Source organism: Stylophora pistillata, chromosome 8, assembly GCF_964205215.1.
Source record: "Stylophora pistillata chromosome 8, jaStyPist1.2, whole genome shotgun sequence".
Lineage (NCBI taxonomy): Eukaryota > Metazoa > Cnidaria > Anthozoa > Scleractinia > Pocilloporidae > Stylophora > Stylophora pistillata.
The window spans coordinates 26708630-26730105 of NC_142526.1; the positions used below are offsets into that span (position 1 = coordinate 26708630).

At 35.5% G+C, this 21476-nt stretch overlaps 2 protein-coding genes across 4 annotated transcripts; one reads left to right on the top strand and one right to left on the bottom strand.

The window, feature by feature from the left end:
- Positions 1-1580: 1580 nt before the first annotated feature.
- Positions 1581-17211, bottom strand: LOC111333607 (NADPH oxidase 2). Of its 3 annotated transcripts, none has more exons than XM_022939222.2 (21): positions 16851-17199; positions 16592-16683; positions 13902-13997; positions 13265-13375; positions 12954-13041; positions 12212-12345; positions 11555-11582; positions 11343-11415; positions 10388-10468; positions 9588-9717; positions 9335-9427; positions 8296-8367; positions 8100-8162; positions 7232-7286; positions 6247-6310; positions 5514-5550; positions 5094-5176; positions 4450-4570; positions 4225-4293; positions 3655-3779; positions 1581-3370 (listed from the first exon to the last, which is right to left on the bottom strand). In XM_022939222.2, the coding sequence occupies exons 2-21, from the start codon at positions 16631-16633 to the stop codon at positions 3247-3249; spliced, it is 1689 nt and encodes a 562-aa protein (XP_022794957.1). In that variant the 5' UTR covers positions 16634-16683; positions 16851-17199; the 3' UTR covers positions 1581-3246. The 3 variants fall into 3 exon arrangements, 2 of the variants coding, with proteins under 2 accessions (XP_022794957.1, XP_022794958.1); XM_022939223.2 differs by having other exon boundaries at positions 16592-16686; XR_002695163.2 differs by lacking the exon at positions 1581-3370 and having other exon boundaries at positions 3654-3779; positions 4466-4570; positions 16851-17211.
- A 65-nt stretch (positions 17212-17276) lies between these two features.
- On the top strand, positions 17277-21345 carry LOC111333609 (uncharacterized). The gene is made up of 4 exons (XM_022939224.2): positions 17277-18219; positions 19458-19727; positions 20210-20418; positions 20888-21345. Exons 1-4 carry the CDS (start codon positions 17383-17385, stop codon positions 21312-21314), a joined length of 1743 nt encoding a protein of 580 aa, XP_022794959.1. The 5' UTR covers positions 17277-17382; the 3' UTR covers positions 21315-21345.
- The last annotated feature ends 131 nt before the right edge of the window (positions 21346-21476 follow it).

Genomic DNA, 21476 nt, shown 5'->3' on the forward strand with positions numbered 1-21476 from the left:
GAAAATTTTGAAAATTTGGAGATTCAGTCGATCAAGGACACTTCAAATCATTCCATGTATGGCTGCATCTAGAACCCTCATCTCAGATGTGGGTCCTGGTCTGGAAAGGTCTATTTCAGAGCAAGTATGCTTCAACAGCTAATTAGAAAGATGGAGATGAACTGAAAGTAATTTATTAGACAGGTTGAGGTGAAGGCACAAGATATCTGTCGAAGTGGCTTTGATCACTACTTTTACTAACTGGGTAGAGAAAGCAAGTCAATTTAGGAAAGTTGAAGATGGAGTAAGGGGCTAACCATTAAGGGGAACCACTTAGGTACAACCTTAGCCATTTATTGGATGATAATTAACCCAGGGTTTATAATAAGCAAGAATTAACTGAGTTGGACAGGAGTTCCTTGATTTAGAACCAGTTTTTAATGTCTCCTTATTGGATTCTTTTGATCAGGAATTGGGTGGAGGTGAATTTTGTTATAAGAAAAAGCTTAGTAGGAAAATATTTTTACCAGGGGAATGAGCTTTTAATTTCTTTTCCTAAAGAAGACTTCAGCAGTATCAGATAAATTGTTTACAAAGATGCAGGCTGTGTTGATTACTATATCCTAGGAATATTCGGACCAGAGATATTGTTTAATGTTTGTTTGTTGCCCAGCTTCAAAGGTGAATCCTGCACCAATTGCATTTCATTTGATTTACATAAGAGAGTAAAAGTGATCTTTTCTCCAATAAAGGGCAACAATGGTCTACTCTGCATCCAATACAAAACATTAAGAACACACCAGTTGAGAGATTATGAGCCATACACCAGTGAGATATTGTTAGGCCTCATTTATTACAACTTTCTGAGAACCTCATTTTTAGTAAAAAATCTTATTCTTCTGTTTGGGGTTTGAGCAATAATGGTAACATTTTTAAATATTATTTATCATAAAGATACAAACGTCTCCAACTCTCATATCGACACAAACAGCACCATAATTATCAATTTGATTAAATATTTTAATTTTCATCACAATCGTAACTGGCACTGTAAATGATTGAAATAAGGGTGTTTGTTCCTTTATTACAAATTCCACAAGTAAATCAAATACATTGAGGTTTTTTAGGCAAGGTGAATAGTGTGGTAAATATCCACTGATTTTTGTGCCAATGGGGTGATTAATAAGCATTTGCTGCATGCAGTTGAGCATGATATCATGCAAAACCAAATTCAATAATCGTTTTATTAACTTAAAGGTACATTTTTGAACAATCTATAAGAGACACTTCTCTCTGAGTTTGCAAAAGTGTGAAAACACTACACAAACAAGGGGCATAGAAACTAGGCAGAATTAGTTCTTGATATGATAAATGCAATATCCACTGTATATATTGCATTTATCGTGTTAACTTGACACATTATTGGATATGAACTGAATGCTCTCAACCAATCAGATTTTTCATAGCAAGTCTAGTGTAGAATAATGATAAATAGAAGTGAATATTTCACAACTGAAAGGTGCTTTTTTCATGAACTGGTGGGCTAACTCAGAAGTGATTAGCAGGCATTATTCACCTTCAAGCAGCAGAATAGGCAAGAGTGTCATTTAGGAGTTTTATTTTTGACCATTTTGTGGTATGTTAACAAAAATAAACTAATTTTCTGGTTCTCCTGAGGCTTATTCCCCTCAGTTTTGGTTAAAGTAGTTGATATCCCACTCTAGTGAATAATTGTAAATCATTGTTTGTGTATATTCTAAAACATCCAGTACACATTTTCTTGACTGGAACTCACTTTTTTTACTGAAGTTACAACAAACGCCAATCAGTACAACAGTGAAAAATTAAGTAACAATGATATCTCCTCTCTCAGATTACATAGTGTCCTAGGTGCCATTAGATTTATAAGGTTTCCTCACCCTTTTAAAGAAATAAGATGACTTTCTTTTTTAAAATATTACATCTTGATTCATTATTAACCCTTAACACCCTAACATCAGTATGCATTTTTCACTTTACTACACGACTCGGGCAGTCAGAGGGCCAATAACTAAAATCAACCAATCAAAATGCTTTATTGCCAGCCAATATTCTCTCAGTATTGGACTGGGCACTGTCCAGAATGGTCTCGAATGATACTGCACTTGTGTCCCTTTGAACTTCAGTTGTATAATAAATCTCTTATTAACCAAGCTTGCTCGGGACCATACTGGAAGAATATCGGCCCTCTGTCTTTTTTGTACGGACCGAGCTGCGCTCGGTCCGTATTGTCAAGACCTCAGGCCAATATTCTCCCAGTACGGCCCTCGCACTTGGTTAGTAAGATATATATATTGTTTTTCTTTCTATATTTTCTCACTATCAAAACTATCTCAAAACTGAAAATGGTACCCAATAATGTTAGAAAAAAAATAAAAATTAAAAAGACTAGCTGTCATTCTTTACACTCTCCAGACAACCCAACATTTGGTAATTTCATGTTATTTTGCAAAGGATGCTAGGAAATCTATTAATATTTACAATGCATGTGCACAGCCATTGTTCTGACTCATTAAACATTTTGTTTAGTGATGTACCCATTGCTGGTGCCATCTGGCCTGGGGGGGGGGGGGAGGGGAGTACTCCCTTATAAGGGCTTAATGGGGATGTGTGGCCAGCCAAGGTATGTTTTTTGAGAGTTTTGTCTTAAACAGGGTATCGAATTTATCCTTTTTGGTCTTAATCAGGGTATCGATTTATCAATTTTTGTCTTAAGCAGGATATCTTTTCTTGGAAGATAAACAGCAAAATTTTTACAAGCTCTAATTTTAATTAATATTGAATTCCGTTGATTTTGGCATTGATACCAGGCACATTAAATGTCTTAAACAGGGTATCAAAAATCGGAATTCTGTCTTAAACAGGGTAGGAAAATCAGCGATATTTGTCTTAAACAGGGTCAGGGTACGAGGGGCTGCACCACACCTCCCCACCCAAGAATACATCGAGTACCCCCCCGGGCATCATGGTTTTCTTTAACTCCCTATTAACTTGCACTGAAGCCCTCTATTATTTTCATACTCTAACAAATTCAGTCCACTGAACAACTTAACCAAGCTACATGCACTTACCAGTATTTTAAATATTAATTAATAATCTTGATTACCATAGTTTGGCAGGATAGAATCTTTAAAGGTTTTAACTAAAGCGCTGAGTCAAATAAGAAGCTGATTCCATTAAATGCAAATCATACTGTGACAAGATAGTGATTTTTGCCCTTCTAAAAAATTAGAAATTTTCTTTGTTGTAACAAAACTTGACTCCTGTGCTTGGATTACTGTACTGGTTGGCTTTTTTGTGTAACATATGCGATAAAGCACTTGGTCCACAGAAAAAGACACCAATTTCTGTCCTACAACAGAGAAGGAAAAATTGTTAGAATACTAGAATCTATTAAATGTCAGACAAAAAAAGTGGAGTTGGAATTTTTAAAGTCAACAAGTTAAGCAGGCTGAAGTCACTGATGAACCAAGAGACAGAGTAAATAGAGTACTGTGCAGCATTGATTTAAAAACTCATCTAGACAGCTACATGTGTGTCTGCCACCAACTGTTGATTTACATGTCTATACTTTCCTCCATTCTTTTGCTCATTATTGCAGCCTATACCCCTGAAGTTCCCAATACTGTTACTCACCCTTTATGTTTCTCCCCAATACCCTTAAAAATCTTGTTCCACTCTGGCCTGCCATACTGTGTCTTAGCATCCAAATGTGTTATGTTATCTTCTTGATCACCCTGATGTATCGCTGACTGAGTTGCCTGAAATAAGCAGTTACACATGAGCACTTAATTTCTTTCCAAAATCCACATGATAGCTACATGTTAAATATGACATTTCCATATTTTTTAGGTCTCGTGAACACACAGAGAAAACGATGCAGGGCATATACTATGAAATTCAAGTGTAAATCACTGAGGGGGGAGAGGACATACCATCAGACTTCACAATTCGTATTTGCCTAGAACAAGGTGTAAGATGAACATTAAACTTCAACTCAGTCCACCTTCTTCTAATTGCAAATATAACGTGTATGCGGTGGTGATAAAACATATCAACACACACCACACACTCAACCTCCCCTCGACAAATTTTTAAAGCAGGAAATAACAGAGATGAGTCACATTGACTCAAAACCAAACTCTAGTTTAAATATTAATAGTTTTACATATCTAAAGCATGTTCATTTATTTCAAGGAGTTTTACCAATTTAGTGTCCCATCCTGTGAGATATATGTGATATTCCACAAAGTTCTGCATATTCAATTCTGCCATCTGAAATTCAAGGTATTTAGGAATTATTATTGTCCATAATTATTTTGTAATTTTACCCAAAAGAGATCTTCTAACCCCAAATGTTTTAAATAATCTAAGTATCATGGACATGTATAGCCATATATGACCGAAGTGATTCATGTATTTTTTTTTTACCTGAACTTCCAAATACCTTAAAAGGTCTGTAAACCATTCAAAGGCCTTTTCATCTCGGCAGATCCAGAAAAAATACACCTTCTGGATCTTAAGGTCAGAATGACGTTTGTTCTGACGATACCTGCCATAAGAAAAGAGGAGATTTAATAGTTACTGTTAAATAAATTATATCTATTGTCAGAGAATGCATATTAAGTAAAACAAAGATAGCCATGGCTCTTGCTGTATTTGAATGAAAAGAGTAGTTACAAGAACTGTTGAACGAACAAATTAATAAATAAAAGAATATTAAAGAAAATCAAGGGTGGATTAATTAATTAATCCTTTCACTCCCAAGATCTCAATGGTAGCATGATAGTAATTCTCCTCACTGTCTGCCATACAATACTTATGATCTTAGTTTGGAGAATTTGGTATTGGATCAACTGATAATCTCCTGATTTTCTTTTTTCCTCATTCTCATTACTTGTCTGCTTGATAATGAATTGATATTGTAAGGAGAAATTTTGTCTTGATAATTCATGGGAGTGAAAGGACTAAAATGGATTGAGAGGGCTAGTTAAACCAAATTTATTACTGGTAACTGAATCAGAGAGAACGACATAAAGGGAATAAAAATCTTTCTCTATTAAACAAGTACTCACCAAACAGACTTCAATATTGATGCGAAGGGAGTTACTCCAATACCAGCCCCAATACACATAATGACATCATATTTGAACACATCCTAAACAAATCAATACATAAAATAATTGTTTTCTACATCACAAGTAAACGATGACAGTAATGAAAACAATCATAGTGAAATCATAATGTCCAATGATGTTGAGACAGCTACCATTCCTTATGCAGGGGTGGATCTAGGGGAGGGGTGCAGGGGGTGCACACCCCCCCCCCCACTTATAAAGAACACTTGTGGCTTTCTCATACAATTAGTATTCTGTGTCATTCCTTAGTGGTGCACCCCTTCTTAGGAAAAATCCCAGATCCAGTCCAGTTATAATCAACATTACTAACAAGATATATATTAAGGCAAGTAATTATAAAGAACAAGAGCCTCTTACAGTGCTTGATGTCCCAAAAGGGCCATCCACAGCCAACCTACAGGACGAAAATATAAACTAGATTCCTCAGTATGATTTCTCTTCAAGAAACCTTTGGCTTTCCCCTTTATACCCTTTTTATACTGTTCTGTTTGCATTTCCTAAGGTGCTGACTATGAATCAAAAGCTATTCTTTAGTTGACGATCATTTCCTTTTTCTTGTGAGTTACACAGGGTTTATATTGTATGGGGAAATTTAATATTATTCCATGAGTGTACGTTTGATATGAGATGATATAGAGCCAACGAGGCGCATAGCGCCAAGTTGGCTACAATCATCTCACATCCAACAAGCGCGAGGGGAATAATTGTTTTATTAAAAACGTTAAATTAAATTATTAAATTTTATTACATTTTTTGGTTCCCATTTAATTTTAAGCTGATGTGTATGCTTACCATATTGGTAGATTATGGTATATTGGCTCATATACCATAATAGCTAAGCCAATAAAAAGTCTTAAATTGCATTATCAAATGATCCAGTTTTCAATAATAGATGTTAGTCACTCTTAGGGGTCATAGGATTAATTACTTCAGTTGGTGCCAAGGCAAAACACTCATAAATTAATCAATTAACAACTTTTTTAAAAAGGATCATAAAAAAAAGATTAGATTTCATGCTAACCTATCATCAAATATTAATGCTAACAACATTTAAAAAATTAAATACTTAAAAAACTTGCATTTATTAAACCTTGGACAGGAGCTAATATCTTTTGTTCCACTGTCATATGCTCCAAACTCTCTGTGTAGGCTGTCTAAATAATAAATAGACAAATAGGAAATAAAAGAAGTACAGTATACAAAAAGAAAGATGTACCTATAAATAATATGTACTTATCGACTGAGTGGAAGGGCAGAACGGGAAAATATTTGGCTGGAAGTCATGATGTAGAGACTGAGTGCAGCGAAGTCGGCATCCCTTGTGACCAAGAGCCAAATATTTGGCTGGAGGTCATGATGTAGAGACTGAGCGCAGCGAGGTCGGCATCCCTTGTGATCAAGAGCCAAATATTTTCTTGTTGGCTATGACCATACTCAGTCAATAAGCATTTTATTATATGACCACTAACTGTTGAAAATTTCCTCCTAAATTGGATGCGACAAAAAGGCGCCTGCAGCCACAGGAACACACACAAAGAGGAATTCTGGAATCATAACTTTTCTGTAATTTTTTCAAGTTAGAACAAGAAACTCACAATTCCTTAAAAAAATGCAACTCTTTTCTCATTTTTGTTTTTTCTTTATGTTTATGCAACAAAACAAAGCTTTTTCCAGACTGGCTCACATCAACTCATCCCGCCCTGCACATGTCAGCTTTCTTAATAGTTTTTTATGGAATTGTGCAAGTGGGGTTGGAATGTTGTTGTTCATCATGGCATTATAAATAAATGAACCTTTGATTGTTTGTCTCACAATGTAAGTGTTGGGCTAATCAACCTTCCTTGACCTAATATTTGAAGGCAAAGTTTATTCAAGATATCCCCTCTTAAAAGGAAAAAATATATCAAAATTTACTCTCATCTAAATGTCTTATTAGAGTTAATTTAATTCACAGGAGATTGGGAGATTTGTTCTGTAAGTGGAAGAGATGATTTTATGTGACCGGCCCACTTCACACACTCTAACAAAAGATAAAGGTTCTATTTTAATTTATAATTGCATCTAAAATTGACTACCTGTCCAATCACCAGCATTTCTGATATGAACACTGAAGTATGACTCCTCAGGGGCCTGGAATAGAGACGTGTTTTATGTAAATACCTGAGTCGGGGCTTGAAAGAAACAAGTCTCTAAATCCTCAGAACTGAGTAACTAGAGAATATTTGCACATTATATGGTTTATTAACCAATCAAAAGTGATAAATATGACAGTACACTACATAAAGGGTGTCAACCTGAGAATAACAGCCAACCATGTAATGTGGTCGTACTTTTGACAGGAAAGCAATTAATCGTTGTTAATATCACATGAATCTGACAATAAAACCCCTTGAGGTTGCCGTAACATCTAGAATTGTAACATTGTTAACAGTGCTTTCACAACAAAACCCTCATGATCACACTCACTGCTAACTGTAAACACGATATACAAGCAAGGAACCCCAAAGAAATTGCTGGTAAATGGACTCAAGTGCAGGGAAACCAAATCTTAATGAGCTGATTTCAGATTAACATATGTACGAGACTGGTAGAGACAGAAGCAGAATTTGTTTTATGACCAATCTCAGAGTGCAGTGAAGCAAAACAGATACAATCCTAAGTGATACTATACACTGAATTAAATATATAACAAGTTATTTAAAGTCAATAATGTAGGAAGTGGTTGCCTGATCTTCTGAGACGGTGGTCCTGGAGAAAACCTTCGGTGCAAGGACGAGAACCAACAAAAAACTCAACCAACATGTGACACCAGGTCAGGGAATTGAACCCAGGCCACAGTGGTGGGAGGCGAACACTCCCACCACTGCACCAACCCTGCTCCTCATAAAAGTTTCTTAAAACTGCAAATAAGTTTTATTAATACAACCATATATTCATACTTACAGATGTTAAAGTGAACGGATGCCACTCCAGATGTGAGATCTTGGGACATTTCAGAAAAATGTACTAAAACAGAAATAAGTGGACATTAAATGAAGCTCACTCACTAGCTGCAGAGTTTGTAGAATTAAATTAAGGCTGAAGAAACTCATCAAATCAAATAAAGTTGTGCATAATAAGTTCCAGTAGCATCTCTTACCTGTCCTGCTTCACATGTAAATCCATCTTTCTTCATCTGAATTTCAAGCACCCTTGATGGATGTTTTACAACCTTATAAAAATAAGAAACTATTTAGAAGTAAATAAAAGGAATATATAAAATTAATAAATAATAATGACAAAGTTAAGAATCATCATTATTAATAGTAACTACTTATTGTAACCTGTTGGACACATCACAACTCTTTCTATTTAATTTCTCATAGAGTGCGCTGTATTGTACAGCTAATATAGTTGAACAATTTACATTTATTCCTTAGACATATGTCAAAGAATAAACAGTTTTGTTTAATGCTATCAAATGAATTGAATGGATGCTATTTAAACTAAAAGTAATAAGTAAATTTAAAATAACACCTCTTATCACAAGCATGGGACAAAGAAAAAACTGAGTCCCCATGAGGAATAGAACTTCAGTCAGACCTTCCAATTCTGTGCTTGGATACTCTACCACTGGGCCATAGAGACCATTCAGGCCATTGCAGAAACATGAGAGGACTGGGAAAGAGTGTGGTTGTTTTCCATTTGTTTGAAAAACTAGGATAATCAAATGAAAGATCAACTAAATTTGAGAGTTTTAAGCAAGAATAGAAGTATTTAGAAGAGGAAAATGGCAAAATGACAGCTTTTCAAACATCACCTAAAATGGAGAGTTTGCATGAATTGGGTAGACGGGGCAAAAAATTTTAAGGGTTTGTATGGAATTTTTGCAACTTTCGCAAGGCTCCAATCTGGACACTTTTCCGCTCAAAACTCTCAAACTTGGCTGGGTAGCTATTCATTCAGTAACATTTCAGTTGAAATGTTTAGATTTTCAATGTAATCAATATAAGAAACTCATCCCAGTCCTCTAACGTTTCTGCAATGGGCTATGGTGAGCAAGGCCCTTGATAAAGTTCATATGATTGTCCCACGCTTGTGACAAGATGAAAATCATCTCTCCCTATTTCTCTACCAAGCTTAAAACTTACCATCTTTCTTATTCTATTCAAAATAATTTCTTAGACATGTGATCTCACCTTAAGAATTGTCACCTTCTGGAAAGATCTGTATATTCTGAGTAACCGTTCGGCACCATACAGGATCATAGGGAAAATCACAAACTTCCATGTCTAAACAAATGAACAATTGTCCATATAGTCACAAACTTACAATTCAGTCCAGCATCAAAATTTGACCATTCTCACCTGTGTACATCAGGTTATATGGATTCATTGCTAACATTAAGTTAAAGTATGAGGTAAATAGTTTTAAAAAAGGCAGTAATGGTACCATTGCTCCAGGTGCTTCTAGCTGTGGTCGGACTTTGTAGCAGCTGGTTGAATGATTCTTCCAATAATTTACATTATCACAGATCTCAGGATCATGCTCGTTCATGTTGGTTTGATAACGTAGAAGATCCCTACAAATACAAGTTGAACTGATTCATGAGAAACAGACCGTGACAATGAAATTGAAAGGCTTACTAACTAAGAGGACAATTTTATTCAAACATTTTAACCATCTAAAAGAATAAGTCTCTTGAAATTCCTATGGATTAGTTAGAAGCAGGCCGATTTCTGGTATTTTGGTTAAATGTGCTGCACAAAGGGAGTCAGAGTTAGTAAGAGTCCAAACCCTAGCCTGACAACATCATTATGTTGAGTTGAATGATCTTGAGCATGGCACTCTACTCTTAAAGTGCTGCCCTTTCCATGCAAGAAAACAAATGAGTATAGCATTGTACTGTCTGAGACACCTGTGGGGGGAGGGGGAGAGAGAGATCTACTTTAACTTTATCAAAGGAATGCCACCACATTTAAAAAGATGAAAAAGAATGACACTAAGATTTCAAGTTTCTCATAAAGGGATTAATTAGATATCAATAATAATGGAACAGGGTGATTTTTTTCCAAACAAAAGCCATCTTCATATATTTATTTAAGACAAAAATTTTAGAGATGCTGGTGGGCAAACAATTGAGGTTTTCAAATATCTGAAAATGTTCAAATGATTTTAAATTTACTTTTTGAATTTTTCAAAAATGACACAATCACTGTCAGCAATAAAATGGACAGTCAATGAGTAATTACCCAATGCCATGCACAACAAGGCAGCCAAAGAAGACAACAAACAAATGGTGGGTGAGCCAGAAAGTCTCAAAGTAAGATCTCCTGCAAATAAGGATTTAATAAACAAATAATCAGATAATATGACATCGATGATTATTTGATTCCTTATGTGATCAGCTGATGGTATTTTTTTTTAATTACTTGTAAATAAGACTTCAATTTCTGTCACATCAATTTATGATCATTATAAACCCTTTACTTTTCAGAAGTGATTAACATGTAACTTCTCTCTAAAAAATCCACACATTATTCTGCAAACAGGTAAAAAGAATATACTCAAACTTATCAGGCAGGAGTTGTTATCTTGATCTAACACTTAATTCTCATAACCCATTAAATTTACAGGGAAATGTATAGCAGCTGGAGAGGAGAATTAACAATCAGATCTTGGGAGTTAATAAAAGGGTTAATGGATGGCCTCGATGAAAAATCCTCATTTCACAGTCACTTAACTTGTCTGATCGAGAAACAGATGCTTTTATGGAAAAATCTGTCTCTATATATCCACACTACACAACAGATTTAAACATCATTAAAGCTGATTAAAAGCTAACTTGAACATCACCACTACTAATAATAATAATTATAATAATAACAATTAATAAACAGGTGTTTATTAATTTCTGGTCAGGAGTGTTTTTTAATTTACAGAGTGAAAAATTCAACAATTATTTGTCATAAGATCCTAAAATTAAGGTTATTAATCGCAAAGGCCTTCTCTTGCAATTATTAGTGGCAAAGAGTGTTCTATTGCGATTGATAATTGTGGAAAGTAAGATTATAACCATGACTTAATCATTGATAGTCGTGTTTGACAAGCTTTTAGACTTAATAATCATGCATCATACAGTTACTGATTGCATCTCATTCAAACAGCTTTAATTAACAAATCAACTTCAGTTGATCAAAAGCAAACCTTATAAGTTCAGTTGCCGACGATATCATGAGAATTAATGACAAAGTCATCACCACACCTGTCACCCCAGCCACTGCATCGAAAGGAAAACATTACTTTTAAGTTACCAAATACTGTTTGTGATGAGAATCTTCCACTAAAATGCAAGGTGATTTCTTTAAATTTATTTCTAGAGTGAAAATTTTCACAACCTAATAATCATTTTATCGTACCTGTCTGAAACAATCCAGATACAGGATCCTATGGATAAACAAACAATAACCTTAATATAGCCCATTGCAATTACTAGCAATTCTTCTGATAGTAATATGCATACACCATGCATCCAGCAAAAAAGAAGGGTAGAAGTTCCAGGCATCTTGTTCTAATACCAAATTCTCATAACTAATTATCAAGAAAGTGTGGAGCGCCAGCTTGAGGAATTAATTTAAAACGATCAGATCACGGGAGTTAAAGGGTTAAAGCTAAATCATTCTACATGATAAAGCGTTATTTTCATTTCACAAAGTTCATAATCATCCACAATAATATTAATATGCTTGACTCTGAATTAAGTGGTCCGGGTACAAGCCCTGACTGGAGACATTGTGTTGTCATCTTGGGTAAGATACTTTACTCTAACAGTGCCTCTCTTCACCCAGGAGAAAAATGGGTACCAACAAATTTAATGCTAGGGGTAACCCTGTGACAGACTTGCATTTCATCCAGGAAGGGGGGGGGGGGGGACTAGAAATACTACTAGTTGCTTCATGCTAAGGAACCGGATTTATGTGCCAGCCAGATGGGCCACTTAGTTCATAAGCAGGCTCTACCTAACTACAATAAATAATAGATCTTGATACCAAACAATAACATTTCTTTCAACTTACAACTCCAGATTCTCTGATAGGATTTAGCCAAGGGTTATCTAACTGACTCAAATGCTGTTCTATCTCTGTGTCAGCCTTTGATTGGCTCTCAACGAGGTTTGTCAAGTTGAAACAGTGGCCGCATATGTGAACCACTGTAAACAAGAAACAAATTTATGAAAAAATATATTTACAGTACTGTAATTTATAAATTCTCCTGGCTTATGAAATAGGAGAGAAGCCATTGTTAACCCTGAGGGTATAACAACTCTCTTTCAGTTATTGATGATTTCAGTTTTATTAACTTTTTGCTACCAAGTAGCAAGATGCAAATTAAAAGTGCTCTTCAACTGAGTTTTGATGAAGTTACCAAAACTAATAAAAGCCATTGGATGTGATTATCACAATGAACAAAGAAGATCATGTACAAGATTTGAGTATAAATACCCCTTACTGAAACCACCAGTAGTCCTAGCAAGGAAGATTCAAGCGTCCTAGTCACGATTCCTTTCAGTTTTGTATCTCATTGGTTCAGAGAGAGGATGTGGGATTGAGTTTTCTAAGAAACAATATTGCAGTTAACGTAACTGCAACACATAGAAAAGGAAAACCAAATGAATAAAATTGTGAACTGCTTTTGACTTACAATTGAAAAGTGCCCATAACTTGCCCACAAATTCTATCAATAATCATTATGTGGAGACATAAATTCATAAACACCAACCCCTGGATAAAGGGATTTGTTATCATATAACTCACTCACCAGTGAAAAGGCAGATCGTGTAAGCGCAGTACTTATGAAAAGTTATGTTCTTGTCCAAAAGGCTAATAATACTTCCACACCAACCACACTAGGAAAAATAAGAGTGAATCATCATTGATAATAAATATATTGTTTCTGTCAAAGTGAATTCATGACTGGGTTTGAGATAACTCAAGCACATCACATTAACTAAAGAGTAAAACCAATGGCCTATAAAGCTGACCAATCAAATAGCAGCACAGTACAGCTGAACCTGACAATAATCACAAAAAAATTTTTTATGATTGTGTACTATCTAGTAAATAACATACATTGAGATTGCTTCTGATAAAAGAGATGATGTTACGACACATGGATAGCAGGATTAACATGCAGTTGAAGTTCAACACCATTGCAGCACCTCGGGCATAAGGGAGTCCACCCTAGGAACAACAATATCATCAAAATTATTTAATTCAGATTAAAGAAGACTTTTCATGTCTGGCCTTTTGCCATAAAAAAGACCACACTGTCTATTTAAGAATAAGCATTTCAGTTTTAAACCATAAGATTCATCTTAACATTAATTCAACAAAAAAAATGAAACAAAAATCCATCATTAAGCTATTCATTAATGCAAGTTAGATCAGTTTCACGTAAAAATTTAGTTTTAACAAGATTAATTAAATTAATATACTTTTAATTAATATACTTTAGGGAGATAATATTTGGGAAATGGATTAGTGTAAATTATGCTAAAAAACCAAGTTAAATCAAATGGCCCGTTTATCTCAGAGCAACCAATCAAATTGTTTGTTTATCCCAGAGCGACCAAACAAATTGTTTTAAATGTTCAAAATTTAGAGTTTGTCAGAGACCTCAATTTTTTTTACTATTGATGCAGCAAGTAACATCCAGTGTTCAGGTTACTTTAAAATGAATCTGTCAGTCAGAGGAATCAATAGGTACCTTGATAATAATCCTCAGATAATGGTACTTTTTTGTTGTGCCATATTTCATGTATGTTGAGGCAAAGAGTGCAGCATTTACACTCATCCATATGATCTGAGAAAAAAAAAATTCCATTTATTTATAACAAGCAGGATTTAAAACATTGAATTGAAATATGACTTAATTTAAGCCGCAGGAGAAAAAAATTAAAGGTTTTCTGCTAAAATCAGACAAAATTAGGAGTTAAATATTAATTCAAAGCTGTTCAGAGTTTTTTAGAAAATATACATACCTCTCTGATCCAGGAAGGGTCATTAAAAAATAAAATATGAAAAGAGGGGGGGGGGGGTGAGGGTTCTTGAAAGCCACACTTCCTAAAGGAAATTATACTAGGCAATGATAGCATAGTCTAAAATTATGAACTATCTTGGTCTTATAACCCTTTTAAAAGAGCTTCTCAATTGATTAACACATGCAAAACTGGAATGCTCTGATGTTCAGAAAAACTTTGTCATGCTTGGAGGAGCAGGCACTTTTCTGATACAGAACTCACTACACAGTATGCTATGATTTCAGAGATTTTGTCACCTGTTTAGTTTACAATGCACATTTTCAATTAATAATGACAGCACTTTATTTACCATATTTCACATGTTGTAATTATCATTGATAAATTATGTTTTCCAGATTATTTTGTCATAAAAAAAAACTTATTCATCACTAAACAATTAGTGAGACAGTTCATCTTGTTGAGTAATATTCAAGACATTTGATGCTGATATCACAACACCTAAATGATTTCTTATTTTTTTGAAGAGTGTGATTTCCAATTTCTTATTAGACCAAGATGAAGACATTTGACATTAAGACCTCGAATGGAATGCTTTCAGTTTTCCACCTTTCAAAGACAATTAAGATTACTGAGCTGGGCAAATTAAATTTATCCTAACAAAGAGTGCAGAGCTCAGTGACAGAAAGATAAGGTGTTTACTGATTGAAAATAAATTTTCCTTGTGCAATCATTAAAGGAAAGTTGCTAACTGTGTTCTGAACAATATTGGCTCCCTAAAATCAACAGGCTGATATTTGATATACAAAGCATTTCGCGTAATTTGTCATATCACAGAAGCTCGAAGAAAACAATGTAGATGTCAGTGAACTACAAAAAAAATCCTTTCCTAATTTAGATGATTTTGTACATAACTATTTCTGGAAAATTTGTAATTATTTTTTAAAATTATTTAAAGTGTGCCAAGCTTTGCATGTCTAGGCACAAAAGTTTGATCCCAAACAATAAATCACTCATGCCTAAACATAGTTCTTAAGTATGGGTGTCTAAGTGAAAGTAATACTGTTTACCATATTGTAAAAAAGAATCTACAAAATAGTTATCCAATATGAAATGATATTGGTTGGGAGTAAATTTATATTACTCCATATCATGTTATTATTACTGACAGGATTATCAAGCCCAATATAATTAATGATGAATAGAAATTAACACCCACAATTAAATACTATTATATCAAGAACAAGCTTTCCAAATCCTCAAGAGTACTTTTGAAGATTTATCGATAGTGTGCGATGGGTCATCAAATGAAAATATTGTGCACATTTCAAATTTGAACAACATTTACAATCATAGGAGTAAAGGTTTGTCTGCAGGCAAAAAAAATTAAATTTAACATCTAAAGCTATTTTTTATTCATTTTTATTATCACATTGATTTTAAAATCACTGAAAACATGTGATCCTTGTACTGACTGGCTCTCAGTGGTGTGATTTATTCATTTATCACTTCGTTTGATCAAGAAACATTGCCATTCTCCCATCAGATACAAACTTATGCAAATCTTGAACTGAATGTCATTGATAAATTGCAATTTTCCACCCATGCAGCACTTACTACCAATTAGGTCGGCTACACTCTCTGACGTATGGTCTTTATTCTGATTGGCTGCTAATTGAGATTACAATAGGATTAGCAGTATCAAATAGAATTGATGAGGGCGCTACGAGGAAATAATCTCAGTGATTCCTATTGATTAAGGAATTTCATCAGGGATGATTCCTATTGATTAAGAAATTTCATCAGGGAAGACTTCGAAAAAAGCACTGTCATTCTTACGTACAGCCCCTAAAACCGTTTGTGGTATCTTTTTCCGTAATCAAATCTATTATTCATAATTAGTATGCCAGTACATGCGTGAGTGACTTTGCACACACAGCTCTTCAAACAATAATTACAACGGCTCATGATGCTATCAATACAAGCCACATGTTAACAAATTCCAAAGAATCCGAAGGGCCTCTTGAAAGATCATCGAAGTATGTACGTCAACGAGCTCACAAAAGTAACACGTTCACGCGGGAAGCTTCCGAGAAAGCAAAAGTTCCGTTATTGTCTTTCTCGTTCGATTTTCTCTTACCGAACGATGGTAACAGCCAATCAAAATTTTAAAAACATTTCACAGGACAAAGATAGGTCTAAGCTGTAGCTAATCCTACTACTTGCTCCTATTGTCTCTCACAATTGCCAACACGTCTGGATCGAAAGGAGAACTTTACGTACGCGCATCGAGCTTAGAAATACAAGACACTCAAACGCATTCCCTAGATAAGAAAGGTGAAATTAATTTAGGTATAAACACGAAATTATCTCGGAATAAATCCCATTTCCTGTCCGAACAGTTAAATTCTGCACATACCACAAAAAGGTATCTTGCAATGTCGTTTCTTGAAAAAGGCATTAGCTTGGTAGAATTGGCTGGTTTTTATCATCAGAATCTTTCCTCCCACTCTGCTAGTGAAAAAAAAAATTGAAAAATTTTTTCTTAATTATGAATTGTGAGTAAGTCCTAAAACAGGACACGATGAATTTGTGACGAAGACATCGCTGTTACTTGACCTCGGGACGATTGTACAATAATTTCAAATCATATTAACGGAATCGGAAAAATTACTTACCCTCTGATGGTTTGCGTACAGATCTCTCAAATTACCACCTAACTAACACGGTATTTAATGCGGTTGTGATCACCTGTTGAGTATATTTTAATTGCTGTTCCACTTGTTTGTTTGACTGTCCTTGCATGACTGAACAGACAAGAGCGGAAGAAGGTGTTTGTGACAGTCTATCTCTCACTGAGTAGGGACGGATAAAACTCGAGATGACCTTTGAAATATTTCACACTGGCTGAAAAGAAATTTTAAGTTGAACATTAAAAACATAGTTTCAGCCTTATTCGTAACGATTTAAACGTATAAACAATTTCCTCTCTTTTGAGGTAAAATACGACATTGCATACCTTGTTTGCACTTTTACCCTACCCTCCAAAGGATCCAAAGGCTATTTTGAGCTAGAGCCAGTTTACCTGTATTGATGGGTAGCCTTAAGACGCCTGGTAGAAATCTATCGTCGCACGTTGAGGGTACGCACTCTAACACTAATATTGAATTTTATCGGCTCAAGGTTAGACCAGTTGCCGACGATTTCACGATGAAACCATTTTATGTTAAAAGCATTTTTCTTCAGCCTCTTCTACGGTGCACCTTTTTTCCTTGTCATATCAATAATGTTCGTTGTTTGGCCTCAAAGCCACGAAACGAGGGTGAATTGAGTGGAGTGACAGGAATCAGACGGAAAGGTGTAAAGAAGGAAAAGAAACGTGATCCAGATGAAGAATTCATGCAGTTGTGGAGTACTACAGAGGGATATATACAAAATGTTTTCAAAGAAAGAAGAACAGGGATCAAGTCGACAAAGGAAAATTACAGAAATACGTTTGTGACTCCAAATGTCACAACTCTGCCTATTGTAAGTGAACTAACTAAGGAGGAAAGAGAAGACCTGCTTGATGATGATGGAACGACAGAGTTTAGGATTCCCACAGCAGAGGACTTTGCAAGGCTAACTCCGGTATACAAGTCCTTGACAGAGGAGGAACTTGATGGTGAAAAAATATTTGAAAGAAAAGAAGAGAGTGATGAAAAGGACAGGGAAAATGACGAATCAGATGTTATTGACACGTCTAAAATTTTGTCATTTGAAGACTTTGATCTTCATCCAAAGCTTATACAAAAGCTGAAACTCTATGGCATTGTCACTCCCACTAACATCCAAAAACAAGCAATACCAATAGTTCTAAAGGGAAAGAGTCTTCTTATTCAATCAGAAACTGGATCTGGTAAAACTATGGTATTTTTATTGCCTACTCTGCAATCTCCTGGAAAAACCTTTGGCACAATAATCATTGTACCCACAAGAGAACTGGCAAGTCAGATGCTGTTTGAGGCCCGTCGCCTTCTCAGTGACAAAGCTGTTGTGGAGTCTTTTGTGAGTTCTCCTAAAATATAATACATGTTGCTGACAGCTATGTAATCTATCAGTAAACAGGTTCAAATTAAGTGGATAACAAAAAATGAAATTGAAAGGGGAAGTAAGATAACAAGAATCAAAATTATTTACTTGTTAACTTTACAAGGAGGGTGAATAGGGGTATGCAAATCCACTGATACCCTATGACTTGATTATCAAATCCGTCAGTCCGTTTAAAAAAATTGTTAAATCCGAATCCGTTGGCTACTTGCCTCGTAAAAAGGTGAAAAACAAACCTTGAGCTGTTGTGTGTTAGCTAGGCAATGGCGTTCAAGCGAATTGCAATTGGTGGGGTACAGTGTCATGGATAAGGCCCAGGGGGGGGACTCCCATATGAAACAAACGGGGATGCTCATCAGAAATTTGAAATTTAACCCCTAAACCACCCCCAGACCATCTGGGCATGGCTTAAGCAAATTTTGACCCCTACAAGAGACCGCTCATGTTCATGCATTGTCTCTTTGGCACTTGGTAAAATAGAAAACTAGTTAATGTTGAGGTAATACGGTAAACAAAACAAGTTAAAAAGAAAATTTTACTTCTGTTTCTCTTCGCGTAATTCTGTATTTCTTCGCAGAACCCTAAACGAGACCTTGGTGGCTTAAAATATTGGCGCTTTGCCTGGAACACTCTAAGCGAGACCAAAATCCAAAATTTACACCCCTAAGCGAGACAACGAGCATCCCCGTCTGTTTCATATGGGAGTCCCCCCCCAGGGGATAAGGGCGCGAACACAGCAGATGTCCCAGTGCGTTACTATTTCCCTGATGTGTGACATGCAGAGAGTCTCGTTCGTGACAAAAGAATACACATACTCAGAAAACAACGCATTTCTGACGATCGTTCAGATCCACAATCTGAACTTCCACACAAGCAAAATCCAAGATCTGGACCTAAAAAACTGACAAAACCGCGAACTGTTGCAATTTCAGAGTCCGCAAATCTGTTAAAATTTTGCTCTAAATCCAAAATCCGGGCAAAATAATTCTCAGAAACCACCGATCCGTTAGCCTATTCACCCCCCTCCTTTACTGAGATAGGTATAGTGTAAGGGAATGTTTGTCACAAAGAATGAGGGATCTGACAGTTTTCTACTTCTGGTTATCTAACTCAAAGAGCTTCCCTACTCTTGAAACTAAAATATTCATCTTCTTCAAGATGGAATAATATTAATTTTTTTCTTTGTTTTACTTTAGGTGAGTGGTGTTGATTTAAGAAAACAAGAGGCAAGATTGAAAGATAAGGCAAAGAAACCTTTGATAGCCATTGGAACCCCTAAGAGGATTCTTGAAATAATTGAGAAGGATCCTGCACTAGTGCAGCGCACTAAAAGGATCATAATTGATGAAGTGGACAAAGTTCTTTTGCCACTTCATAAGAGGTCCTCATTCAAGAGGCTCACTCACCGGGCAAACTATCCTAGAGCAGCAAAGACAGTGGTGGAAATTATTCTTCAGTTATCTAAGGTTAATTTAAAGAAATTCATTTTATTAATGTTCAGCGAGTCTTCTGCATATCATGATGAGGTACAGCACCCATTATTCATGCAGTAGTGTGATGACCCTGTGAAATACAGCATGCTTGATCTTGAAACTGATGGTCATATTCTCCAACAATATAAAAGATGACTCTTTGCCTTTTTCTAAGATGAACCACCTCTTTTGTATTTCCTCTCTACGTTTGGTGTAGATTTCTCTGTAAAAACTAATTTCTTCTTTTAAATCTAAATTGCTAATTGTTGTTTTGCATTTGGTTCAGTCTGTAGTCCTTAAATCAGTGTTAGTAGTGCTCTGTGGTTTTTGTAAATCAGCTTGTGATTTGTAAGCTAAGTCCTGCAGTGTAGATGAACCAACATAATTTTTTTTCTCATAAAGCATCAGCAAAGGTCTGTCAAGGCTAAAAATCCTTTTGGATAATCAGAGTTTTTCTCTCTCTTTGTCTATTAAAGGTTAAGTACATCCAGATGATTGGAGCTTCTGCAACTGTGAATGATGTTCTCCAAGAGGACCTAACAGAAATTGGCTGGGGAGATCATGTCAAACTTGTACAGTCTTCCACTCTTGAAGGATGGCCTTGTAAAGTTCCACCATGCATTAAGCACCAATATGTTATCTGTGATGAATCTGTTGGTCTTACCAAAGCACAAGCACTTGCCAGGTAAGTAATTACCTGTGTAACAATCAAGAACTTCTTTAGTTAGTAATCATTTCCTTTATTCTTGTGACCTTGAGGTGTGATTTAGGCATGATATAATTGTAGTGAGAAATTACATGTAGATGGTAGTCACTCTTCAGGAGTCTATTTCTTCATGTACACAGTGTTTTCTCTGAGAGTGGTTCGATAGATCTTTAAAGAAACAGTAAGCTACAAATAGAGGCATGTTTTTGAACTCCAAAACTTGAGGTGCCAATGCAAATAAATCACTAAAAATATTATTTCAAAGTCAAAACAACTGGTCTTAATTTTTGTGACAAGGAATCAAATGTCACTGACAGCATTGTTCTCCTTTTTAATTACTTCTAATTCCTATAAAAATCCATTTATTTTCCCATTCCTTAACATAACCATTGTGAGGCCAAATGAAGTGCAAAAAGTTTCTCACAAACTTTGTTGATGTCTTTCACAGAGTTTTCAGGGAGTCAAGCCAGAAATCTGGTCTGGTGTTCATTCACCGTCTTCTATCAGTTGATGATTTTGTCTGGGAGTTAAGAGACCTTGGACTAAATGCAGTAGCTCTGTATCAAAAAGTTGCTAATCAGGATCCTGAGGAATATGAGAAATTCCTCACAGAGTTTCAAACCGGACAGATCAATATTGTGGTTGGGACAGAAGAAACAGTGAGGGGTCTGGATTTCAAAGAACTGGACCATGTGTATTTAACAGAAGTGGCCAGAAATATTGACGCTTATTTGCATCTTGCTGGGCGAGTTGGCCGACAGGGTAGGCCCGGGACTGCTACAACATTAGTTTCAGTCCAAAATCCAAGAGATGAAAAGAGGATGCAAATGGAGTACCGCAGACTTAATTTACCATTTGAACGGATTGTTTTGTGAAGTGATACATAATAAACCCTTTACACCCTAAGATCAATATGTTTCTTCTCCATACTGTTCTCTATATATTTCCAATGGCACTGACAAAGATAATTTTTTAAACAATCAAAGGATTCTTATGTTGATGATCACTTCCTTAATTCTCATGAATGTTATGTTTGA

What these genes read in the sequence shown, in the direction of transcription:
- LOC111333609 (XM_022939224.2), top strand. Translation starts at nt 17,383, where the DNA reads ATGAAACCATTTTATGTTAAAAGCATTTTTCTTCAGCCTCTTCTACGG. An exon ending in AAGCTGTTGTGGAGTCTTTT is followed by an intron (nt 18,220 to 19,457) that starts GTGAGTTCTCCT and finishes GTTTTACTTTAG; the next exon opens with GTGAGTGGTGTTGATTTAAG. An exon ending in TTATTCTTCAGTTATCTAAG is followed by an intron (nt 19,728 to 20,209) that starts GTTAATTTAAAG and finishes TGTCTATTAAAG; the next exon opens with GTTAAGTACATCCAGATGAT.
- LOC111333607 (XM_022939222.2), bottom strand. Translation starts at nt 16,633, where the DNA reads ATGCCTTTTTCAAGAAACGACATTGCAAGATACCTTTTTGTG. An exon ending in TTACATGTGAAGCAGGACAG is followed by an intron (nt 8,163 to 8,295) that starts GTAAGAGATGCT and finishes TTTCTGTTTTAG; the next exon opens with TACATTTTTCTGAAATGTCC. An exon ending in CAGGATGGGACACTAAATTG is followed by an intron (nt 3,780 to 4,224) that starts GTAAAACTCCTT and finishes TGCTTATTTCAG; the next exon opens with GCAACTCAGTCAGCGATACA.